This window comes from Ammospiza caudacuta, chromosome 2 (genome assembly GCF_027887145.1).
Source record: "Ammospiza caudacuta isolate bAmmCau1 chromosome 2, bAmmCau1.pri, whole genome shotgun sequence".
NCBI classification, from domain to species: Eukaryota; Metazoa; Chordata; class Aves; order Passeriformes; family Passerellidae; genus Ammospiza; species Ammospiza caudacuta.
The window spans coordinates 94,453,272-94,473,070 of NC_080594.1; the positions used below are offsets into that span (position 1 = coordinate 94,453,272).

General features: G+C 42.5%; 1 protein-coding gene across 2 annotated transcripts in view; it reads left to right on the forward strand.

The window, feature by feature from the left end:
* Positions 1–293: 293 nt before the first annotated feature.
* Positions 294–19,799, forward strand: part of RASA3 (RAS p21 protein activator 3) — a 129,130-nt gene continuing 109,624 nt past the window's right edge. The window contains exon 1 of one of the 2 annotated variants that reach the window (XM_058821936.1): positions 294–462. In XM_058821936.1, coding sequence (XP_058677919.1) covers positions 408–462 — 55 coding nt within the window. In that variant the 5' untranslated portion in view covers positions 294–407. Of the gene's footprint in view, positions 463–10,689; positions 10,774–19,799 lie in introns of those variants that run through there. The other variant, XM_058821943.1, reaches the window with a different exon arrangement.

Genomic DNA, 19,799 nt, shown 5'->3' on the forward strand with positions numbered 1-19,799 from the left:
TGTGCCTGGGCCGTGCCGGGCCGTGCCGGGCCGTGCTGCGGGGGGCGGCCGCGCTCCAGCTGTTGCCGCGCTCCGCGCTCCCCCGCGCTCCCCCCGCCCCGCCGGGCAGCGAGCCAATGAGCGCCGCGGCCGCCGCCCCGCCGGCCAATGAGGGGGCGGCGGCGGGGCGGGCGCTGCCAGCCCGCGGGGGGGGAGGCGGGCGCTGCGCTCCGCTGGGCTGCGCGGCCGCTCCGTCCCTCGCTCGCTGCAGCCCGGTCGCGGTGCGTCCCGAGCCGTCCCGCCGGTCTCCCTCCTTCCCGTCTGCCGGAGTATCTCGCCCGCCTCCTCCTGCCCGCTCCCCGCGCCTCCTCCGCGGCGGCGGGGCTCCAGCACTGCTGAGCGTCAGGCGCAGCGGCGGCGGCAGCACCATGGCGGTGGAGGAAGAGGGGCTGCGGGTCTTCCAGAGCGTCAGGATTAAAATCGGTGAGTGCGCGGGGCAGCGGGCAGGGAGCTCCGCTGGAGCGGAGGGCGGCGAGGCGCCGAGGCCCCTTCGCGCTGCCCTGGCTCTGCGTCCCGCCCGGGGAGCGCTGGAGGCGGCGGGGCGGGCGGTGCTCGCGGCCGGGGGGGCTCCGCGGGGCCGTGCGGGGCGGGCGGTCGGTGCCTGGGAGGCGGCCGGTGCCGCGGGGACGGGCGGGCAGCGCCGTGCGTCCGGCAGGCGAGCGGCGCCGGCAGCAGTCCGGGCAGCGCAGGGAGTTCGGCCGATTTCGCGGGTTTTGTTTTTTTTGGGGTTTTTTTTGGGGTTTTTTTAGAGCGGTTTTTTTTCTTTTCTTTTTTTTTTTCTTTTTCATTTTTGCTGCTAAGCTGCGCTGTAAAAGTTTGAAGGCGGCCCCCGGGTCTCAGCGCTGTGTGTCTCTGGCAGGGCTGCTGTGCAGCCGGCCCAAAAGCGGCTGCGTGCAGGAGCTGCCGTGTCAGCCCCTGCCCTCGGCCAGGGGGACAGGCAGGGGCTGCTGTCGCTTCCTCACGGCTTCCTCCGGCTCGTGCTTTTGGAGATTCGCTCTTCTTCTTGTGTTGAGCGAGTTCCAAACCACATTATTAGAAAGTAAGCGACAGATGTCAGCGAGCGGATTAAACTCTCCCTCGTCGAGTTCTGAGTGTGCCGGCTGGGAGGGAAATCCCTCGTTTCCGTAAGACAATCGGTCCCTCAGGCCGAGCGAGCGGCTCTCCTGCCCGGGATGGGGCGCGGGGGCTGCGAGCTCCCGGGGAAGCGGCGGCGTTGAGCGCCGGGCTCGCAGCGGTGGGTACCGCGGGCGTGTGGCTTCCTAATAAAGCTCTTGAAAAAATATTCCTTTGCGTTTCCCTGCTTTCGGAAACAAATTCGCAGCTTCCAATTGGCGTGTTGGATGAAACTGAAACGTGAGATTACGTAGAAAATCTCATTATTGTACAGTGGCGTTAGCATTTCAAAGAGACCATTGCTAGGATCGTTTCCTCGTTGTCAACAGGTAGTTTAGTGACAGCAGTTTTTATGAATTAAAATATTATCATATAAACTAAAAATTACGTGTTCGTTTTATTTTCTCGTATACATCCAGAAAAGAGATTCAGTAAGCCTACAGAGTATGGACGGAGACTTGCTCTCTGTCTCTTTTCAAAGAGGGGAGGGGAATTTAAAAAAGGTCTTTTCACAGGGGAGAAATCCGGACACCATGCGAGTGAAGATATTGCAAGTTGTTTCCATCTGTGATTTTTTAGTAAAAGGGCTAAGAACGCATCCCGCGTATAGGATGATGACTTGTGGCTAAGCTGTTTGTGTTTGATCGGTTGGGGTTTTTTTGAGAAGAAAACAGTGATGATCTTATACCTGAATGATTGAAGTCACGAGAGTGTGGGAATTCCTTTGCACTGTTGAGGGGATCGAATACAATAACAGCTGCAGAAGTCTTGAGATGAAGCTCATTATGTGGCGGACTAAAGTTAATCCTGCTGCTGACTTCAGCTGTCGGCGCGGAGCACTTGATTCCTGTAGAACCGCAGCAAGGATCCCCGCTGTTTTTTAGGCTGGATGGCGAGCGGAAAAGCCGCGAGCATCCCGGCGCTTGGCTTGGCTGGTGCCGCCGGAGCGGAAGGTGATTCCCGGAGCACGGGGAGGACAATGCCCGCCGCCGTGCCGCCGCTGCCCGCCAGGGGGCGCAGCCGAGCGCGCCCGGCAGCCCCGCCGCCTTCGGCCACTCGTGTTCCCAAGTCACACTCCTCTCTGTAGCTGACTGTCTCTTGGGAAATTTTCACAAAAATAGGAAGTGGCGGGATTGCTTTGATGGGTTGAGGAAGTATTCCTAATGAGACTGGCCTTGTAAAGCAATCCTCATCTTCTAGAATTTGTACATGGAGCTTGTAGGCTCCCTACAGAAGGTCCTGTGAGTGGATCTGAAGGGAGGTCACAGACTCACGAAGCTGGCAGGGCGGGAGGGCATCACTGGATGTCATCCTCTGCAAACCCCCTGCCAAGGCATGGGTTATCCAGCATGGGTTATACAGCAAAGTGCCCGGCTGGTTTTTGAGTGTCTCCAGAGAGGGAGACTCCATGACCTTTCTGGACAACATGTTCCGGTGCTCTGCCACCCTCAGTGACACCAAAACTTTAAGGAATTTAAGGATTTTAAAGGAGCTGACGTTTTAGTTAGAGATAAGCTTTATTAGAGTTAATCAAAATAAATGGGTAGGCCTTGATGAAGTTAAGAGTTAGTAGTTAACTAATAATTGATTGCTTGCCAACATAATGTTTGGTTAGCTGAGTTTATAATGAAGACTATAAAAACTGATAAATAGCTTTTAGGAACATAAGACAATTGTAGGCCTCCTCTGTTCTGAAACCAATTGAAGACAGGGAATGGGAATTCTACCAAGGGTTCATTTGTCATGTTTGCATTGAAAAGGTAGAAAGGTGAGAATGAGGAAGACTTCATTTACGTCCTCATTTTGGGTCCCCTCTCCGTGAAAGGGACCACCGACCCATTTCAAGGAACAAACTATGCATGCTTAATTATTTTGAACTGATTACCATACAAACGGGCAATGAGATGTTCCAAAGTTATGAATATGCATTTGTATTTTGGGTATTCAATACTTGTGTAGATAAAAGGACTCTGTAATCACCTGTAAATTGCAGTGTGTATTTGGGAGCTGTCCCACATGCTGCCCAGCATTGCAATAAACATACACTTCCTAACTTTAAACTATTAGAGAGTCTTTGTCCATCACAGTTGGATATCGGTACTAGATCAGTATCCATATTTTTAATAAATCATCAGTGTAAAGAAGGTCTTCATGTTGAGGTGGAACTTAACTGTGTTTCTATTTTTGGCCATTCCTCCTGATCCTTTTGCTGGGCACCACTGAAAAGATGGTGAACATTGGAGGGACACTGCTTTTTTCAGCTATTCCAAATAGTTTCTTTTAGCAGCTCCCATTCATGGGTGTCTTGTAGTTTTCTCTCATTTCTAGTGACAGGAGGCTTTAATCTTTCAATGAATGGGTTAAGAGAAGAAAACTTATTTGAGGGCAAAAAAGGATTGTCATTTTCCATGTTTTGCTTTGATTCATCATGCTAAGGAGATGGTCAGTTCTGTTCTTTGGGAGCTTGTTTCATAGCCAAGCTCTGTCTGATTTCTGACTTTCAGGTATTCTGTGCTTGATCTGATAAGACATTTCCTTCTCTGTAGCACCTCTGCTGGCAAATCATGAATGGGGACACGGATATACAGGTGTGCCTTAGAATAAATTGGATGAAATGTAGGATTGATTCATTGAGGAATGAGTGCAAACACAGTGGATGACACCCATGTTGGCACTCCTCTTTTAATGAGGAGGCAGATGTGGTTGGGAGGCTTTTGGCTGTGCAAAACATTTGTAGCCTGGAGATGTTTGAATGCCCGAATGAAGTGTGCTGCTATGGCTGGCTTGTCCTGTATTTCCAAGAAGCTGCAGGTAAATGAAGGCATTTTCTTCTGCTTGTATAACTTGTTCTTTTGGGACTTGATAGGCTGCATGGAATCAGCATATTAAGCTAGGTGAGTTATTACATTCTGCATCTCTTAAATGCTTCCATGTTCTGAGCAGTGTTGTTTCTAGTCAAGCTTGGATTTAGCTTGAGCCATCTGTCTCCTTTTTTCAAAGTGTTGGAACAGTTAAGCTTTGTGGGAAGATGTGTGTTTGCCTCACTCAGTTGAACTGACAGTGGTGTGGCACCTCCTAAAGATGTCTCACTGAGATACTGAAGCTGGGGAGCAGCAGTGTGAACTGTCATTGTGGGTACCAGTGTTAAGAGGAGTTGTTCCTGTGCTACCTCTTGTCTACTTTCTTTTGTGGTTAGTTGAACTGAAAGAAGTTAATGCCTGGCAACTTCTGCTCATGTTGCAAGGAAGTAATGTACAGTAGAAAGAAAAGTAGTAGTACTTGTGTTAATGAATGTGCTGTTCAGATGTCTAGTTGAAATTGGTTTATTTTGGCTTCCCATAATTGAAACCATTGTGCTTATGTCTTTTTTTTTTTCCTTAATTGAAAATTATTTTTACCGGAATCCCTTATACATAAACAACACAATGTGTCATGTAAGACTAAACAAACACTTCCTATAAGATTGCCACTTTGAGGAAGTGTGCAGTGCTGATATTTCCATGAGTCAGTGTTTCAAAACCTGAAAGGAAACAACATAAGGCTCTGTGGCTGATGATTGGCTGGAAAAACTACAAAGAGTCCTTCTGCTTGACAACATGACTTTTGTTGCACTGTTAATATTTACTAAATATGCTGTACTTAATTGCTACTTTTTTTCTCCTTAAATGGCATCAACTATTAAACTTTCAGTTGAAAAAAACGAAAGCTCATGTTTAGCGTTTCTGTTGATGAAAGCTGTATGCTGCTTAGCAGAGAACCTGCTGCCAGATTTTACTTTGTGAAATTGTTTATACATGAAAAATCTAAAGAAACAGCTCATTTGTGAATTTTCGCTTTAGCAAGCTTTTCATGTCCCTAAAATCTAGTACTGTTATACTTACGGGCATTGGGCTCTGCTTTAAAATAGTATTTTTTCTAGCAGTAGTAGAGCTTGTTATAGTTCTGTCTGATAGTTTGAAAGTAGTAATTGGGGCAGGAGGATGTTGCACACTGAGAGTTTACTGGAACTGTAATATATTGAGGGGACCCTCTGCTCATTGTGCTTTTGAGCTGACAGATAGTAACAATCCCCTTGTGCAATGTGAATGCTTGTTGCAATTTCAGACATTCATGAACTTCTAAATCTTTCTTTTATCGCATTTTAAAAGGGCCATTTTGTGGTTACAAGGTGTTGAGGCCTTAGTCTAAAATTTGGGAATTCCAGTGGCATAAGCTATCCTTAGCAGTAAGTGTGAGCAGAATCATGAAGCAGTGAAATATTTGTGATAAAAGTTGGCTCCTATCTGATGTAGGTTGGTGCTTCACACACAGCTAACCCTGTTCTAAACTCACTCAATTTTCTAGGAACTGCAAGAACTTGTTTATGTCCAGTTGACAAAATTAGTATGGTTGGTCTGTAGATATGCCATCTCTTTGCCTCTTATTCTTTACTAATTAATGGAGAGCTGTGTAGTTTAAGACACTGTGAAAGCAATTAAACTTGTGAAGCTGAGAGTCTTGGGTGAAGTCAGGCAGAGTACTTAGTTAAGTGCTAGTTTACTGCTGTTTAAGCCGGTCAATTGCCAAGAGAAGGTATTTACAGGCTTTCCACCATTAAACTTGTTACAGTGTAAATGTTTGAGAGATGTCTCTGCCTTTCCCAGGCTAAAAAGAAACTTCTCTTGTCCCTGACAAATTTAAGGTCTCCCTAAAGTCTATTAATACTAAGGTTGTTCAGGAAAATCCATTTTGTCTTTAGAAGATGTCCCTTTTAATGTTGTCTGCTGGGATTTAGTGCCTTAAGTGGTTACTTGTAGAAGTAATTACGACTAAATATGTTCATTGCATAATACTGTAAAAGGATTTATTCCCTTTTAAATGGGGCACAAGGTTGTGGAATAAATATTTTTAGAATGAGAGAGTTTTTCCCAGGTACTTTTCTCACTCTCTCATTATATATATACATATATAGATATACACACATATGTACATATACACATTTGTATGTATGTATTTATAAAAAACAAATGGAAAATTATTTAGGAAGTGTGAAATGTTTCTTATAAAGATAACAATGTTTTTTTCCGGTGTTTCTAAGTTGGAGGACCAAGAAGAAAACAAAGGAAGAAAAGCTATTTGCATCTCACCCTGAATATATTCAAGACTTCTCAATATCTTTTCTTCACATTAAAAAGTTAACAAGTGCAGCTTAAACTGATGTTGCATAGGTGAAATAAAGTGGCAACTTAACGTTCATATTGATTGACTGTAGCAATGCTCATTAAGGCTTGAGACTCACAGGCCATGGAAGATGCAGAGTAAATTATGCAGATTTGTCACTGCTGGTTCAGTATTTGACATTGCTAGATTTGGTGGTGGCTGTGTTCTGACCAGCTTGTATTTGGTGTTCTGAATGGAAAAGGCTGGGTCCACTGCTGTTCCTAGAGGCAGAGTGCCCTGGCTTTTTATGGACTGTCCAGAGCAGCCATGGCTGGAGCAAGACTGTATTTTCTGCAAGTGAGAGGAGGAAACAGAGGTAGCAGTGGAAAATGCTGCAGTGAATGCAGTTTTGAAGAAATAGAAGATGTGTTTGGGGCTGCCAGCCTGATACCAAACTCCATAGCATTCCATCCATAGCTTTCCTTTCTTTTAAGTAGAGAAGGATTCATATATAAGTGGAAGCTCATGTGTTTTGGTTTATAGAGTGTGTAGAGGTAAATTCACAGGAGTGAATCTGTTAAACAGACATGCTCAGGGCCCTTGATGTCAATAAGCAAACTTGTGATCTTCTTCTGGAGTTGGTACATTTGAAAGAACTGTTATTTAATCTGTCTCATGAGAAGTATTTTCTTGTCTCTTCATGTAAGTGATTGTCTGATGGTCAGAATACCAAATGCTCTTACATAAGGACATACAAATGCTGGATATCTTTCTCAGTTTTCCAGAAAATGCTTTTGAAAACTTCATTGCCCTGAATTACTCTTCAGACTGATGAATATTTTTTGTGTTTTTGTTTTTTTTTACTATTTCACTATCATTGGTTAAAACCAGATCTTTAGTTCTGAAATTGCCGGGTTAGTTAGATGCCAATATTACCTTCTCCTGCTCTGTTTTTTATGTGTCAGTTCTGCCTGATGCTGTACTTTATGTATTGCATGTTTCTTCCATTCTGTTTGATAGCTGCAGTCCAAAGCATGAAATCATGATATAGTACCCCAGATTAGTCCCTTGGTGCTGTTGGGAAGGCAGGTCTTGTCTTTCCCCTTCCCTGCTCATGTTGCTCCCAGCCATGAAGTGCTCTTTGCACACATGCTGTTGACTGATGCTTCTCTGCTCTCAGGAGAGAAAATCCAGTTCAGTTTGCAAAGCAGAACCAAAGAATGCAACTTAATTTTCTTTTGAGGTTTAGTTTTTTTCCATTTTAGTGAGCTGTACACTGCAGTGGTTGTCAGAGGTGTTTCTGGACAAGTGTCCAGGAGCTTGACTGGGAGTGTGCGTGTGTGGGGAGTCGGAGGGGACAGCAGGTGCATCCGTTGTGTTCATGTCTGGGTACTGGTGATGTTGTGACACTGCCTGACTCCTTCTGTGCTCTTCAGTTCACTCCCCTTCCTTACTGTAGGTTTTCTTGATGGTGCTGTATTTGTTAGCTGCCATTACACACCAGCTTGGTCAGCTGCTGTGGAGAATAAATGTTAAAACTCCAGAGAAAATGGCAAGAAGATTACTTGACAAACTGATGTATCTGTATCTCTGACCTCCTGCTTGAGAACTACTTGAATCTCACACTCAGTTCAGGACCGTAGCTGTTTATGAAAGTTTAGGTGTTCTAGTTGGTATTAATTAATAGTCACACATGCTGCCCCATTTCTCCATCACACACTTGTCTTTTAAAGCTGAGGCACCTCATGTTGATTATCATATTTATGCTTGAGAGAGCTTTCCCCTTTCTCTGCATCAAAGCAAAATTTCTACTTATGCACTTATGTTGTCAAGCACTCTGTTGTCATATGAAGTAATTTGTTGCACTGATGCTCCCATTTAAGGAAGATCTCATGTAAACAACTGGACAGTGTTGCCTACACCAAGATTAGAAAATACATTTGAAAAACCTCATCAAAAATACCTTTGATAGTATTAATCAGGTTAAAATTCCCTCTGTCCTTTCTCACTGAGTGATGTCCATTACAGGAGTGTAAATTAGGAATAATTCTTTAAAGCCAGCAATTGCACTTCTGTGAGAGTCGAGTTAAGTCTTTGAATATCTCATGTAGCAATTTTTTTTCTTGGGGGAGGTGGGGGAAGGGAAAGGATGAGGTAAAATCCACTTTGAGTTGTTGAGGAGTACTTAACACTTCTCATGTTGTTACAATGCACTTTGCAAACGGATGTGTTTGGAGAATAAATCTTAGAGCTAGCTCTTGTGAGAGCCAGAAGCCTAGAATAAAATCAGAGGCTTGTAGACTGGGCTGCATACTGTAAAAGATCTAAATATCAGAGTTGCATTGCTCATATTGATCTGACCAACAAATATTCAGGCAAATATGTCAGAGGAAAATTAATGTGTGTGTGCTGGTGGACCATTAATGCTTCTGGGGAGCAAGTCACCTAAGGCATATATTAATAGTCAAAACACGCATTAGTAAATCTTAATGCTGTGCTTTTAAACTTTCTAGTACTCCAGGTTTATGCATTTTGTGGTTACACCAAGAAAAAGCTCAATCTTGGAGTTAATAAAAGGTTATAGTTTATTAAACAGAAAAGCTGATTGTGGACTCACCCATTCTAACCTTCTGATTTTACTGACATTTGCTAAACTTTATGAAATTTCTGTTCTTTAGCAGTGTCTGATTTCTTCAGCGTGGCGGGTTGGTGACTGAATTTAGGACCCAAATAAAGCTTTGTTTTGGAGTAAAAACAAAGCAAATCTGACTTCCTTCCTCTCCCATCCTAACCTCTACCAGGGGGAAAGGAAGTTCCCTGAAACTTTACATGTTGTTTTCCTCCTATAGAAGACTTTCTGGGTGAAAGTTTTGCAAAATGAGATGTGAAGCTTCAAAACTACGGAGAACTGCAATATTTTCCCCCTGTTTTCCTTTCTCAAATTTTAGTGGATCAGTGCCAGCTGTAAAACACTACATATATTCAGTGGAAAGTTTGAGGTCTTTGAGGGTTGTTTGGGTTTTTTTTTCCCTTCTGCTTGAAAGAGAAAAAATATATTGTATCTGTATTTTTGAAGACTCTTGAGGGAAGAACACAAATGTTGAAGACTTTTGAGGCTTCTGATTAACATTTCTGCTGTTCAGTTTTCATTCCAGACCTCTGAAGTATTACCATTTCTTTCTGCTTTGCTAGAGACTTGTGCATTTGTGTGTTATTGCCTCTCAGGCAGCACTGGGGCAAAACGAAGGTCCCTTCATTAGCCCAGCAGCCGAATCTTGCTGTTTGTCCCCTGTTGCTGAGGTTTGTAGCTGTGACTGCATGGCCACTGACTGAAGTGGATTAGGCTGATGTGATGGTAAGAGGGTTTCACTTCCTTCAGAATGACTGGTAGGTTTTAGCAGCTAGCATTTGATGCAGTGTTTAATTTGCATAAATATGAATGTACTTTTACACACTGCTAGGAGGTGGATGCATGTTAGATGAAGTGTCTCAATTCTTGCATGCGCAATAAATGAATGAAAAGTTTCAAAGCTGGGAAGAACAACTATTTCTGTGATGAGGGGAGGAGGGGGACACAGATCTGTGTTCCATAAGATGCATGCTTCAAGCTTAAGCTTTCATTTCATATGTTACAGTGACTTTGGGGGGAAATGTATTTTGTCTCTTTGTCTCTAAACTTGTTTATGAAGAGATTTCAAAATCCATTTAGAAGAAGTTTGCATTGAAAGGCCTGAGTTTGTGTTTCAAAAAAAGGAAGATGAAACATTGGAGATGTTGTTACACAGGGAGCAGAAGGGTGTTTGAACTTGTGAAGGAGTTTTATTTCCTGGGTTTTTAATCTGGAGTGTGTTTTCTTTTTTTTAAATTTATAGATGTAGGAATAAAAATTTTAAGTGACTGATAACTCGTTTTATAGCAATTTGCAAATTTAAATTCTGTTTAGTTCCAGTTGCATGGAAGGCATGTAGTGTAAGTCAATTTTACTGTTTTTTGAATTTTCCTTGCTTTTGAGTTTCATTCAGCTTTAATATTCCAAGTATTGGAAATAGGACAACTTGAAATATTTACAGTTGTGCTGCTGTTATGACTGTTTATTTAGATTTCATATGTTTAAAAAAAGCAGCTCAAAAAACCAGATTAACTGGTGGCTGAGTTTTAAACTCCTTAAAAATAGGAGGGAAGGGAAGAAGTTTATTACTCTTTCCAATTCCTTCTAAAAATATTTCTGTTTACAAATTGTTTACAGCTACTTACTTCTGTGTAAGAACTCTAGAAGAAAACAGTGGTAGCTTTTTACAAGGCTGGAGTTGATTCTTGCTTGTATTTCCCAGCTGGTGTTAGAGTACATCTGGAATCTATGAAATTCCTTTCTTTGTTCCTCATTTCCTGTTTCATTGAGCGCTACAGTGCAACATTCTGAAAGCTATTTCTCTTAGCATCTTCTGAGATGTGCATTTTAAACCAATTAGTGAGTTCTTAAAGGTAATTATATGTGCTTGTGTTTAACTGTGTAATTGAACAGTGAAATTGAACTGTATTTTGAAACTTCTCAGATGTTTTGTTATCTTATTTCGGTGAAAAATAGTTCCGTTGATTTATCTGGCTGTCGTTCAGCTTGTAGAATTGTAGGAAGGAGGGTGGTAGAAATAGAAGAAAAATCTGGTAGATAGTACAAAAGCTGCCTTTCTTAGTCTCTCTCTCCCTCCCTCTCTCCCTCCCCCTGCCCAGGAACAATCACCAGTTTGTAATGGAAAATTAGATCTATTTTGCAGGAGACACAGGGTGTGACATCCTACAGTTGCTTTTTGATTCTGGTTTGAAAGGCTGGTGACTGCTATAGAACACATGAACACAGCCTTGGAAAATTGAGCTCTGACACTGTGGCACAATGTGAGAGCTGTGTGTGCCTAAAACAAAACCAATCCATCCTCTCCAAACCGGCCATATTTAAGTTTGATTTACTGGTTGGGATTGCATTGTTGCAGATAATTCAAAGGTAGTAAAAAAGAGAGATGCAGTTGTCCAACAGAATTGCTCTCATTTTTTGCAAGTAGTTGTTCTGTTCTTCCTGAGAAAAATTGTGCTTTTATGAATACTTTATGTATCTGAGTGGCTGCCCTAAGTTTTATGGAACAAATGCAAATTCTTCGTAGTCCAGTGGTCAGCTCTTCTGTTGTTGCCATTTGCCAGCTGCGAGTGCCGTTTCTGGGATTGCAGCTTTCATTCTTCGTGCTGTTACTAGTCATGAAAACTTTAGTGCTGCAATACATGTTGAAAAACTTCTTCACAAAACACCTGCTCTTAAGATGAGACTTGCATTGGAAGCATTGTTTTTTTCTCTTTATAAATGCACTTGCTGATTTGTTTTCCCTTCCAGTTTTGACTTTGGAATATCTCTGAAATGGCAGCATTTGCTCTCGTGGAGAACTTAATATTGGGAAAATATTTATCTTCTTAGCTGCTTTGAGTAAATTTTAGCAGATATAAGCAAGGAGTGCTAGCAGTGAGACCTGTCACTCCTCTACAGATCTGATCAGTACAATTTCTTGTCTTCCTTTGATTTTTTTCAAATGTCCCTGACAGCAGATATGTAAGTGATTACATGAAATAGGTTGTGCATGGAGGTAGCTGCACATTATATTTTTTCTCCATATTGTAAGGAGCTGAGTTGTTTCTCACAAGGTAGGCAAAAATACTGACAGAATTGTGAAACTCCAGCAGCTGTGTGTCTTTCAGCATAATATATTATCTGGGTACAGAACCACTATTAAGGTTCTCACGTCTTCTGCACTTGTATAAAGGTAACTGTACTGCTCAGGGTGTCTGAGAATTTGGTAAACCCAAAAGCCATTTTGCTATGTAGGGGATTATTGTTGCTATTGGACTCTATTATGTTTCAGGGATGCAGTAAAGGTCCTAAAAACTTGCACCTGCTCTGCTCAAGTCAGAGGAGCTGTGCCCCTGTAAATTTTGTGCACTGTTGTAACTGTCAGTAAGCTCCTCGTCTTGATTTGTGCAAATTCTCTGTAGCCGAGACCAAGTCTGGTCCTAAGAGACTTCCTTCAGAGTACTTATCCCTGCAGCACTGGTTCATGAACCTATTAGCTGAATTCCTCAAATGATAAGTTGCATTTTACCTCCAGGAACATAATGTTCAAGTTCTGAGTTTTGTGTAAAGTATTCCCTGGTACATAAGAGAAAGGACCCATCAGCTATTTCTGCAAATGTTCTGTGGCCTGTTCCTCTTTATAAACTTGTAGTCACATTTACAGGGTAGATATTTAATGTTTAAGACTTCGGTTGATGTTGCATAATATTCAAATTTCAAATTGTTAAGATACCTGAAGAACCACATTTGTGCTCTATTAGCATTTCTTGCCCTAAGTGTGAGGTAGGAGTTGACCAGCACTAGTCTTACTTCTGTAAATATTTGTCTTACCCTGTGCTTGTAGATTGTTCCACATAATTAATTTTGCTGCATGCTGAGGGCCAGCAGGTCTTGGATGGCTCTGCTTGACCACTGTGAACACCAGAGTTCCCACTAACAGGAGCTGCTGCAGAATAGGCTTAGGTGCTTCAGAGATGATGATGGCTTACAGAGGAGGTTGTGGTCAATAGTCACAAATCCAGCCCTGTTTAAAGCTGGGGGAACTGTTGGTGTCCCCTCTCTGTCCTGCTGATGTGTAGAGCCAACCTCTGTGCTCTGTGGGATGGTGCTTGCAATGGACTTCAGGAAATTGGTGTCACGTGTTAGAGTTGAGAGGAACTAGATTTCAAGATAGCGTGACTCTCCCTACTCTCCCATGGATTTTTTATTTTTTAGACCTACTAAGCAAAATTGCCTGAGAGGGAGGAAAAAAGCTAATTTTTGTTCAGACCAATACTCCTGCCTGTCTATTTTTGAATGGTGATTCTGTGATTTTTGACAGGGAATAAAAAGTGCCTGGGGGGATTTGGAATGCTGCAATAGAGCAAAATCATTTCAGTGAAAGTGAAACTCTTACAGGCTGATAATTAGTGTGTTTTGACACCTGATTCTGTGACAGTATTCCAGAAAGTTGTGAGTTTGGAAGTGGAAAAAAAAAATGAGCTGAATTACTTTTAAAGCCAGCTTCATTATTAAATATAACCAGTCTCTGTAACAGTCTAGTGGAAAATGTTGTTTTTAAAGTTTCCTAATAACACCTGCAAATTATTGGTATGCTGGTGCCCTGCTTCTGGTAATGGGAAATGGTAATCCATTCTTGGAAATAACTAGTTCTACATGCTCTTGAATATAGGCTTCACTATCTTATGCAGAGTGAATCTCTGGAATTTAAGGTGTATTTTTCTCCTGGTCTGATGGAATCTTATTCAGGTTTAATTGTACTGTGTGCAACTTTTTTTTTTTTTTTATGTTTGGTGGCTGTTTGAGATATAACCAGAAGTACCAGGTGCTTGTGAGATGGGGTCTCTATTTCAGCACTACCTTGCACACTGCATTTGGAAACATATAGCAGTAAGTTCTGTGCCTAACAGACCATGCCCAGTGGCAGAATGAAATGGGGTCAGCCATGAATATCTTATCCAGGAAGGGCTTAGAACCAAATAAGAGCTTACATGTCTGTGAATTAGTGCCAGGCTGCAGATATGCCAAAACTCCTCTGGCCTTGCATGGGGTTAACTCAGTGCTACAGAATGTGATCTGAAAAACCCACTAACTTGTGTGGTGGGGAAACACTGGCTGTGGGGCTAGGTCAGATTCCCTATTGCTCTCCTGAACTCCCCAATATGAGATGTAGACAGGAGCTTCTACCTACTTCCCTCAGAGTATGGAGTAAGGACCACGTAGCTTTGCCTTGAAGACAGGAATTTGGTTCCCTTTGTCCGTCTGGAGGAGGCAGTGATGGTGGTTTATCAGTGCTTTTGTTGTATTGTAGGTATAACATCTGGTATTGTCAGTGTCGTGGTGCAATGCTAACATATTTTGCAGTGTATTTATCTTCTAGGGTATCAGCCTGCAGGAGATAGAATTGGGATATTTCTCTTGGGGTAGGTTGGGGTTTTGACAGAGGCAAAGCACAGTGCACTTTGATCTAGTGCAGGTGTCATGTGCACTTATTTGATATTTTTTTCTTGCTGTTTTGCTACTGTTTTGGACATGGATGCATGCCTTTTTTTTTTTTTCATGACAAAGTGTTTGTAACTTCTGTGACCTATGTGGTACACCTGAAACCAGCTGTGCTGGAGGGCTGAGCCTTCATAGCTGTGGGGGTAACAGGGTGTGGGAAGGATGAGCCATAGCTCAACCACTGTGTGCTGGTTTGTTTTTTTTTCCTTTGCATTGCTTTCTGTTTGTTGAATGATAGTTTTCTTTTGGGAACATGAGATTAGCACTAAAATAGGCCAGCATAGGATGAGGATGACGACAATATAAAGCTTCTGAACATGATTTTGAGCCAGTGGGTTAGTTTTATTTTAATCAGGATTTTTAATTTTTTTTTCAACAACCATTCAAGTAAAATCTTTGAAACAAAACAGCTTGGTATCAAGACTATGTTCAAGTATTTCTTTTGAGGAATGGAGCACTTATTTGGATTTTGATGGGGACTAATGTGAATTCTGTTGTAGGGCTGTGATTGAGAGCTTTCAGGGAATAAGGGAAGGAGGTTGAGACTTTTCTAAATTAAAACTAAGTCAAAAGGATGCTGCTGTACATCTTCTGTACATCTTCAGAGGCTATTAGTGATGCCTCTGAAAGATATTTAGCTGTACCCAGGCTTCAGAATCATATCAGTAGTTATGGCTGAGCTGTAGGCAGTATAATCACTGAGATACAAAATTGGTTTGTACTCTTGTAATAATCTAGATTGGGTGGTTCAGCCCCAAACCTTCAAGATATAAGACAGTAAGTTTGACCTGGCCCACTTAATTCCTTTTACAGTCTCCTCAGGTGTGATTTTTAAAGTTCATTAATTGCCTGATTAGCCTTAATGATAGATGACTTTTTATGCTAATTATTTGAAGACTGCCTGATTTAGGGAAGTCATTGAAACACATAGCTGCTGTTCTGCCTGTAAAACAGCCTGGATATTTGTCTCACTGTGACATTATGAGATGGGACATATGTCTTCATTCATGTTCCTGGCAGCTGGAAGCAGTGTCTAAAAGGCTTGTATTGTTTACCCTGTCTGCTAAGAACCGGTGAGCTTCCAGAGTCAAGCACTTGAAACTGAGGGCTGCCATCAGGAGGGTTGTTAGTTTTAATCTTGAGTCTCTTTGTGTACACAACATTCCTGCCTTTACAGGATTATATATTTACTTTTAAAAGAAAAATGCTGTACTGCTTTCAGTAGTACTTGTGTAATGAGTAATTATTTTTTACTATTATTATTATTATTTTATTATTAACATTACCATCATCTGTATTCTGTTCTTGTAGTGGAATGGTTTTCTGCCATATGTTTAGTTTAACACCTGCTCTGGCATTGTTGTTGAGCTGCTTTGCTGCATTCCGTACCATACAGTGGAATCTTTAATCATCAAGCCTTTTTCAAGGTAGAGTTGACTCTCTTAATTATGGGACAGGATAGAAAAATGATATTTACCAGTCGTGGTGCCAATTTCCATCTAATTCTATGTTTTTCTGGAAGGCAATTTTGTTGAAGTAGTAAGGATCTTGGACCTGAATAGGTATTCCGCCATTGTTATTCCATTGTGCATTCTTCTTTCTTCCTGCTTACTTCATTTGTGATGTGCCTTCCCCCACAGAGTAGCATGCAGAAAACTCACAAGCACCTCTCCCAGCTCCGTGTAGAGATGGAATCAACTGGCTTTGGCTAAGCAGTGCCAGAGTGATGAGAGAACCCTGCCAGGGGAAGGGACAGGGGAGGACAAGCAGGATTCTGTTTCTCTGCCTAGCCAAGTCTTGCTTCCTTCCTTTCAAAATCCTGTTCTTGTCAATCTGCACTTGGAGTCAAATGCCTTCTGTGCAAATCCTCCCTGGCATAACCAGTATTGGAGAAGTGAAATGCAGTACAAGAGCAAGTGTCTCTCACAAGGATCAGAAAATATACTGATTTCTGTTCTCTGGGATTTTGGTGAATTTTTATTGAATTATTTAAGGTCAAAAGGCAAGGGTTGCCTAATACTTAATTTTGACACCTGGATATTTGCTGAACAAGTTGACTTCTCTTGAGCTGATGTTGTCTGTTTTAGCTGAAACAGTTGAGCGGTGTAGGAAGAGTTTAGCAGAAAACAGCTGTAGTACTTGAATTGGTTTTGAAGAATAGAAGCTAAAGAGGAAGCTATTATTAAGAAACTGGTACTAAATTGTTGCTTTCTCTTTCCCCTGTGTAGCTGTCCTCCCCTGCATGTTAGACTCGTGCTGATCTGCAGGAGTTAATACAGTTTTTGCCTTTCAGTAAGCTAACAGTAATGGAATTTTGAGCACTGCGCTACCAAGGTCTCAGTCTTGGTGTAGAGCACTGTTTTGGGCAAATAATTTCTGTTCTAGTTGCTTGGAGTCTAAACAATGTAGAGAAGTCTGCTATAGCTTTGGTAATAAATTTCATTTTGTATTCTAGCTGTTTACCGTTTTGCAAAGCTGCTGTTCACTTATGTTACAACATAACCTTTTGCTTGGCCTTGACAAGTGTTGCCCTGTTCTGAATAACGATGGTTAAATACTGCACTGATCCTTGTGACCTTAGTAGCAGAACTCCAGTGCCCTGCTGCTATAAGGGTGTGTTTTATTAATTTTTAGAGCAGAACTGAATGAACAAAAGATTAATTTGATGTGATGCTATCCTATTCCATTTGTCACGGAGCACAAAGTGGATTACTTGATTAAAAAAGGCAGGCTGGAAGCTGGGCATGACAATAAAGCAGCCAGGGCAGTGATCTTGCCAGTGAGGTGGGGAATCATATGGTAGCCAAAGAAGGGTAGAGCAGGTTCATGATGTTAGCCAGGGTCAGCCAAGAGCATGGTGACCACCAGAGAGCTCTGTAGTGATGAGTTGGTCCAAGGTAACACCAGAATTTAAGTCATCAGGGCAGAGTTGGGGCTGGTAAGGCAAATGGCCGGGTGCGGAGGAACCTGCAGAGCTCTGCCAAGGGTCTGAGTTGGAACGCAGCCCTGAGGTGGGGCAGAGTGTCCAGTGAGGCCTCCTGCAGTGCTGTGTGCTGGGGCTGCTCCTCAGCAGCCTGCTCGGGGTTCACACAGCTGCACTGTCCCGGCTGGCCCCGAGCCCAGCTCCGGACCCCGGGGCGGGGGCAGAGGCTCTGCTCAGAGAGAGCCCTGGCACTGCTCTGCTTGGGTACGGCCTTGTCTGGGCTGGCCTCAAATCACATAAAACCTGCTGCAGTTCCTGATCCTGGGATAACCGTGGTGTCAGTCCTCAAGGGTGAGAAGAGGAAGTGGAGATGCAATAACAGAAGATAGGTCTGTGTGTTTTGTAACACTGGCTGTGGCAATAAAGCGCATCCTGTGTGTGAGGGGAGCCAGGCCCGGTGGGATGACTGCAGCCACCGGGGCTCGCCTGGGATGGCCGGGTCTTCCTCAGCCCTTGGTGGATGAGGGCAAGGGAGGAGCTATTGGCAGCAGCTATTGCTCCAGTGTGTCACAGTGATTGCTAATTAGACTGTTGGGATGGACAAAAAGTAAATTATCTGGAAGTCTCTTTAACCTTTTGTAGCTATGTTTTTGTGCCTTTTTTCATCCATGGACTTTGACTAGTATCTTGCTCTCATTCTATGACATTTTTTAGTGATTTATTCTTCTTCCCTCTTTCTGTGGTTTGAAAACCGTGTCTGATTTTTGTGAAGCTTCTGGTACATACTCTTACTTCTCTCCAGGCTGTGTCAAGTCTGCCCTTACATCATGTCAGCAGCCTTCTGTTGATCAGCAGAAGAGCTCTATTAGAGTTCAGTGTTCCTTTGTTTCCTGCCTCTTTTCTTTCCCCTTTCCCCAGAAGGATTTTTTTTAGAGACTTCTCTGTGTTATTTCTGTGGGAGCTATGTTGAAGGAGTCTTTGCAGCAGACCGTTCATAAGCTAATTTCTACACAGCCCTCTAAGCTGTGGTTCTCCCTGCAGACCTGTACTTAAGATGAAAGGGTTGGTTCTGTTTGCATTTGAGTTTCCTGCTGCTTTGAAAGACAGTGGCATGTCTTAGAACAGCGGTACTTGCAATGTGCTTCTTCCACAGAAGGGAGAGTAATGACCAGTCTTTTATAGATATAGATCTTCCTCTTAGTTCTGCCTGGTTAAAAGAGTTAGAAGTTATCACTGTTATTATTTTTTTTTCCTTTCTTGAAAAGGCAATGATAACTTACACAAAATATTTTGAATTGTAGTCTAAATGCACATACTGGAGTACTATTAAATGCATCTGAAGCTTGTTCTGCATAATCAAATTGCTTAGAGATTTTTATCTTCTCTTAAGATACACATAAAGTCTGCACTTTGTGGGTTTAGTAATTCCTTGCTGCATGACATCAAGGATTCCCATATGTTTCAGGGTATCTTGCTTGTGTACGAGCAGGGATATGGCAGGCAATCAAGTTAGCAAGGATTAAGGAGAGAGCAGTTGCAGGGTTGGGGGGAGAAAATTCACAGCTGTTATGTAAAGAAAGTGGTATAGGATCTCCCAAAACAAAGTAGCAGAGAGTGCCCATGAGATGTGTTCAGTAAGTTATTGAGTGATTCTTTATAGCTTGGCTTGACTGTTAGTGCTGGAATTTTATGTGAGTTCTTTTACTTAAGTGCAGTGTTGGTTCTGGCACTGTCTAAGATTAGGTGCTCCTTTGAGCTGAAGGGTACAGCAGGGAGGTGGAAGTGGAAAGAAGTTGAAAGGAAGGCTTATCCTTAAGTGGTTTTTTCTTCCCTGCTGGGAAAACCACAGAGCTGTACTATCTATTCAGTAAACATCTTCCACTGGGTGTGAACTCTTGGTAATTTGCAGCTCTTATTGATAACAAGGGAGAGAACTTTATTTTAGATAATCCACATGATATAGTTGGTTGTTGTGAAGCATTTAAAATGGGGATGGGGTGGGGGGCCGGGCAAAGCATGAGGAAGGAAGCTCGTTAAAGAGGAAGGAAGCTTGTTAAATGGGTGTCCTTCTCATTCTTGCAAGTACACTGTAAGTGGTTAGAGCTCAATGATGTAATTGGATTCCTTGGCAGATTTATTTTGCAGGTGGTTCTTTTGCAGTTATCAACTGTACATGTGCCCCATCTTCCATTTAAATGTAAGCCTGACTGGCAGCATTTATGACTTCTGATTCCTGAAGAAAATGAGGCAGGATTTATGTTTAAGATTTGGAAATTGAGTTCCTAATCTACAAGACAAATTTTCAATACATGTGTTTATGTCTACTTTGCCTTTACAAAAGGGGGAGAACTAATGGTAGAGGTACCACTTGAACAGGTCTGGGTGTGGGTCTTGTAATGGGAAATGGCAGTCTGGGTGTCCTTCACCTGAGTTTTGTGTTTCACAAGATGGTAACAATTTGTTGGTTTGTTTTTT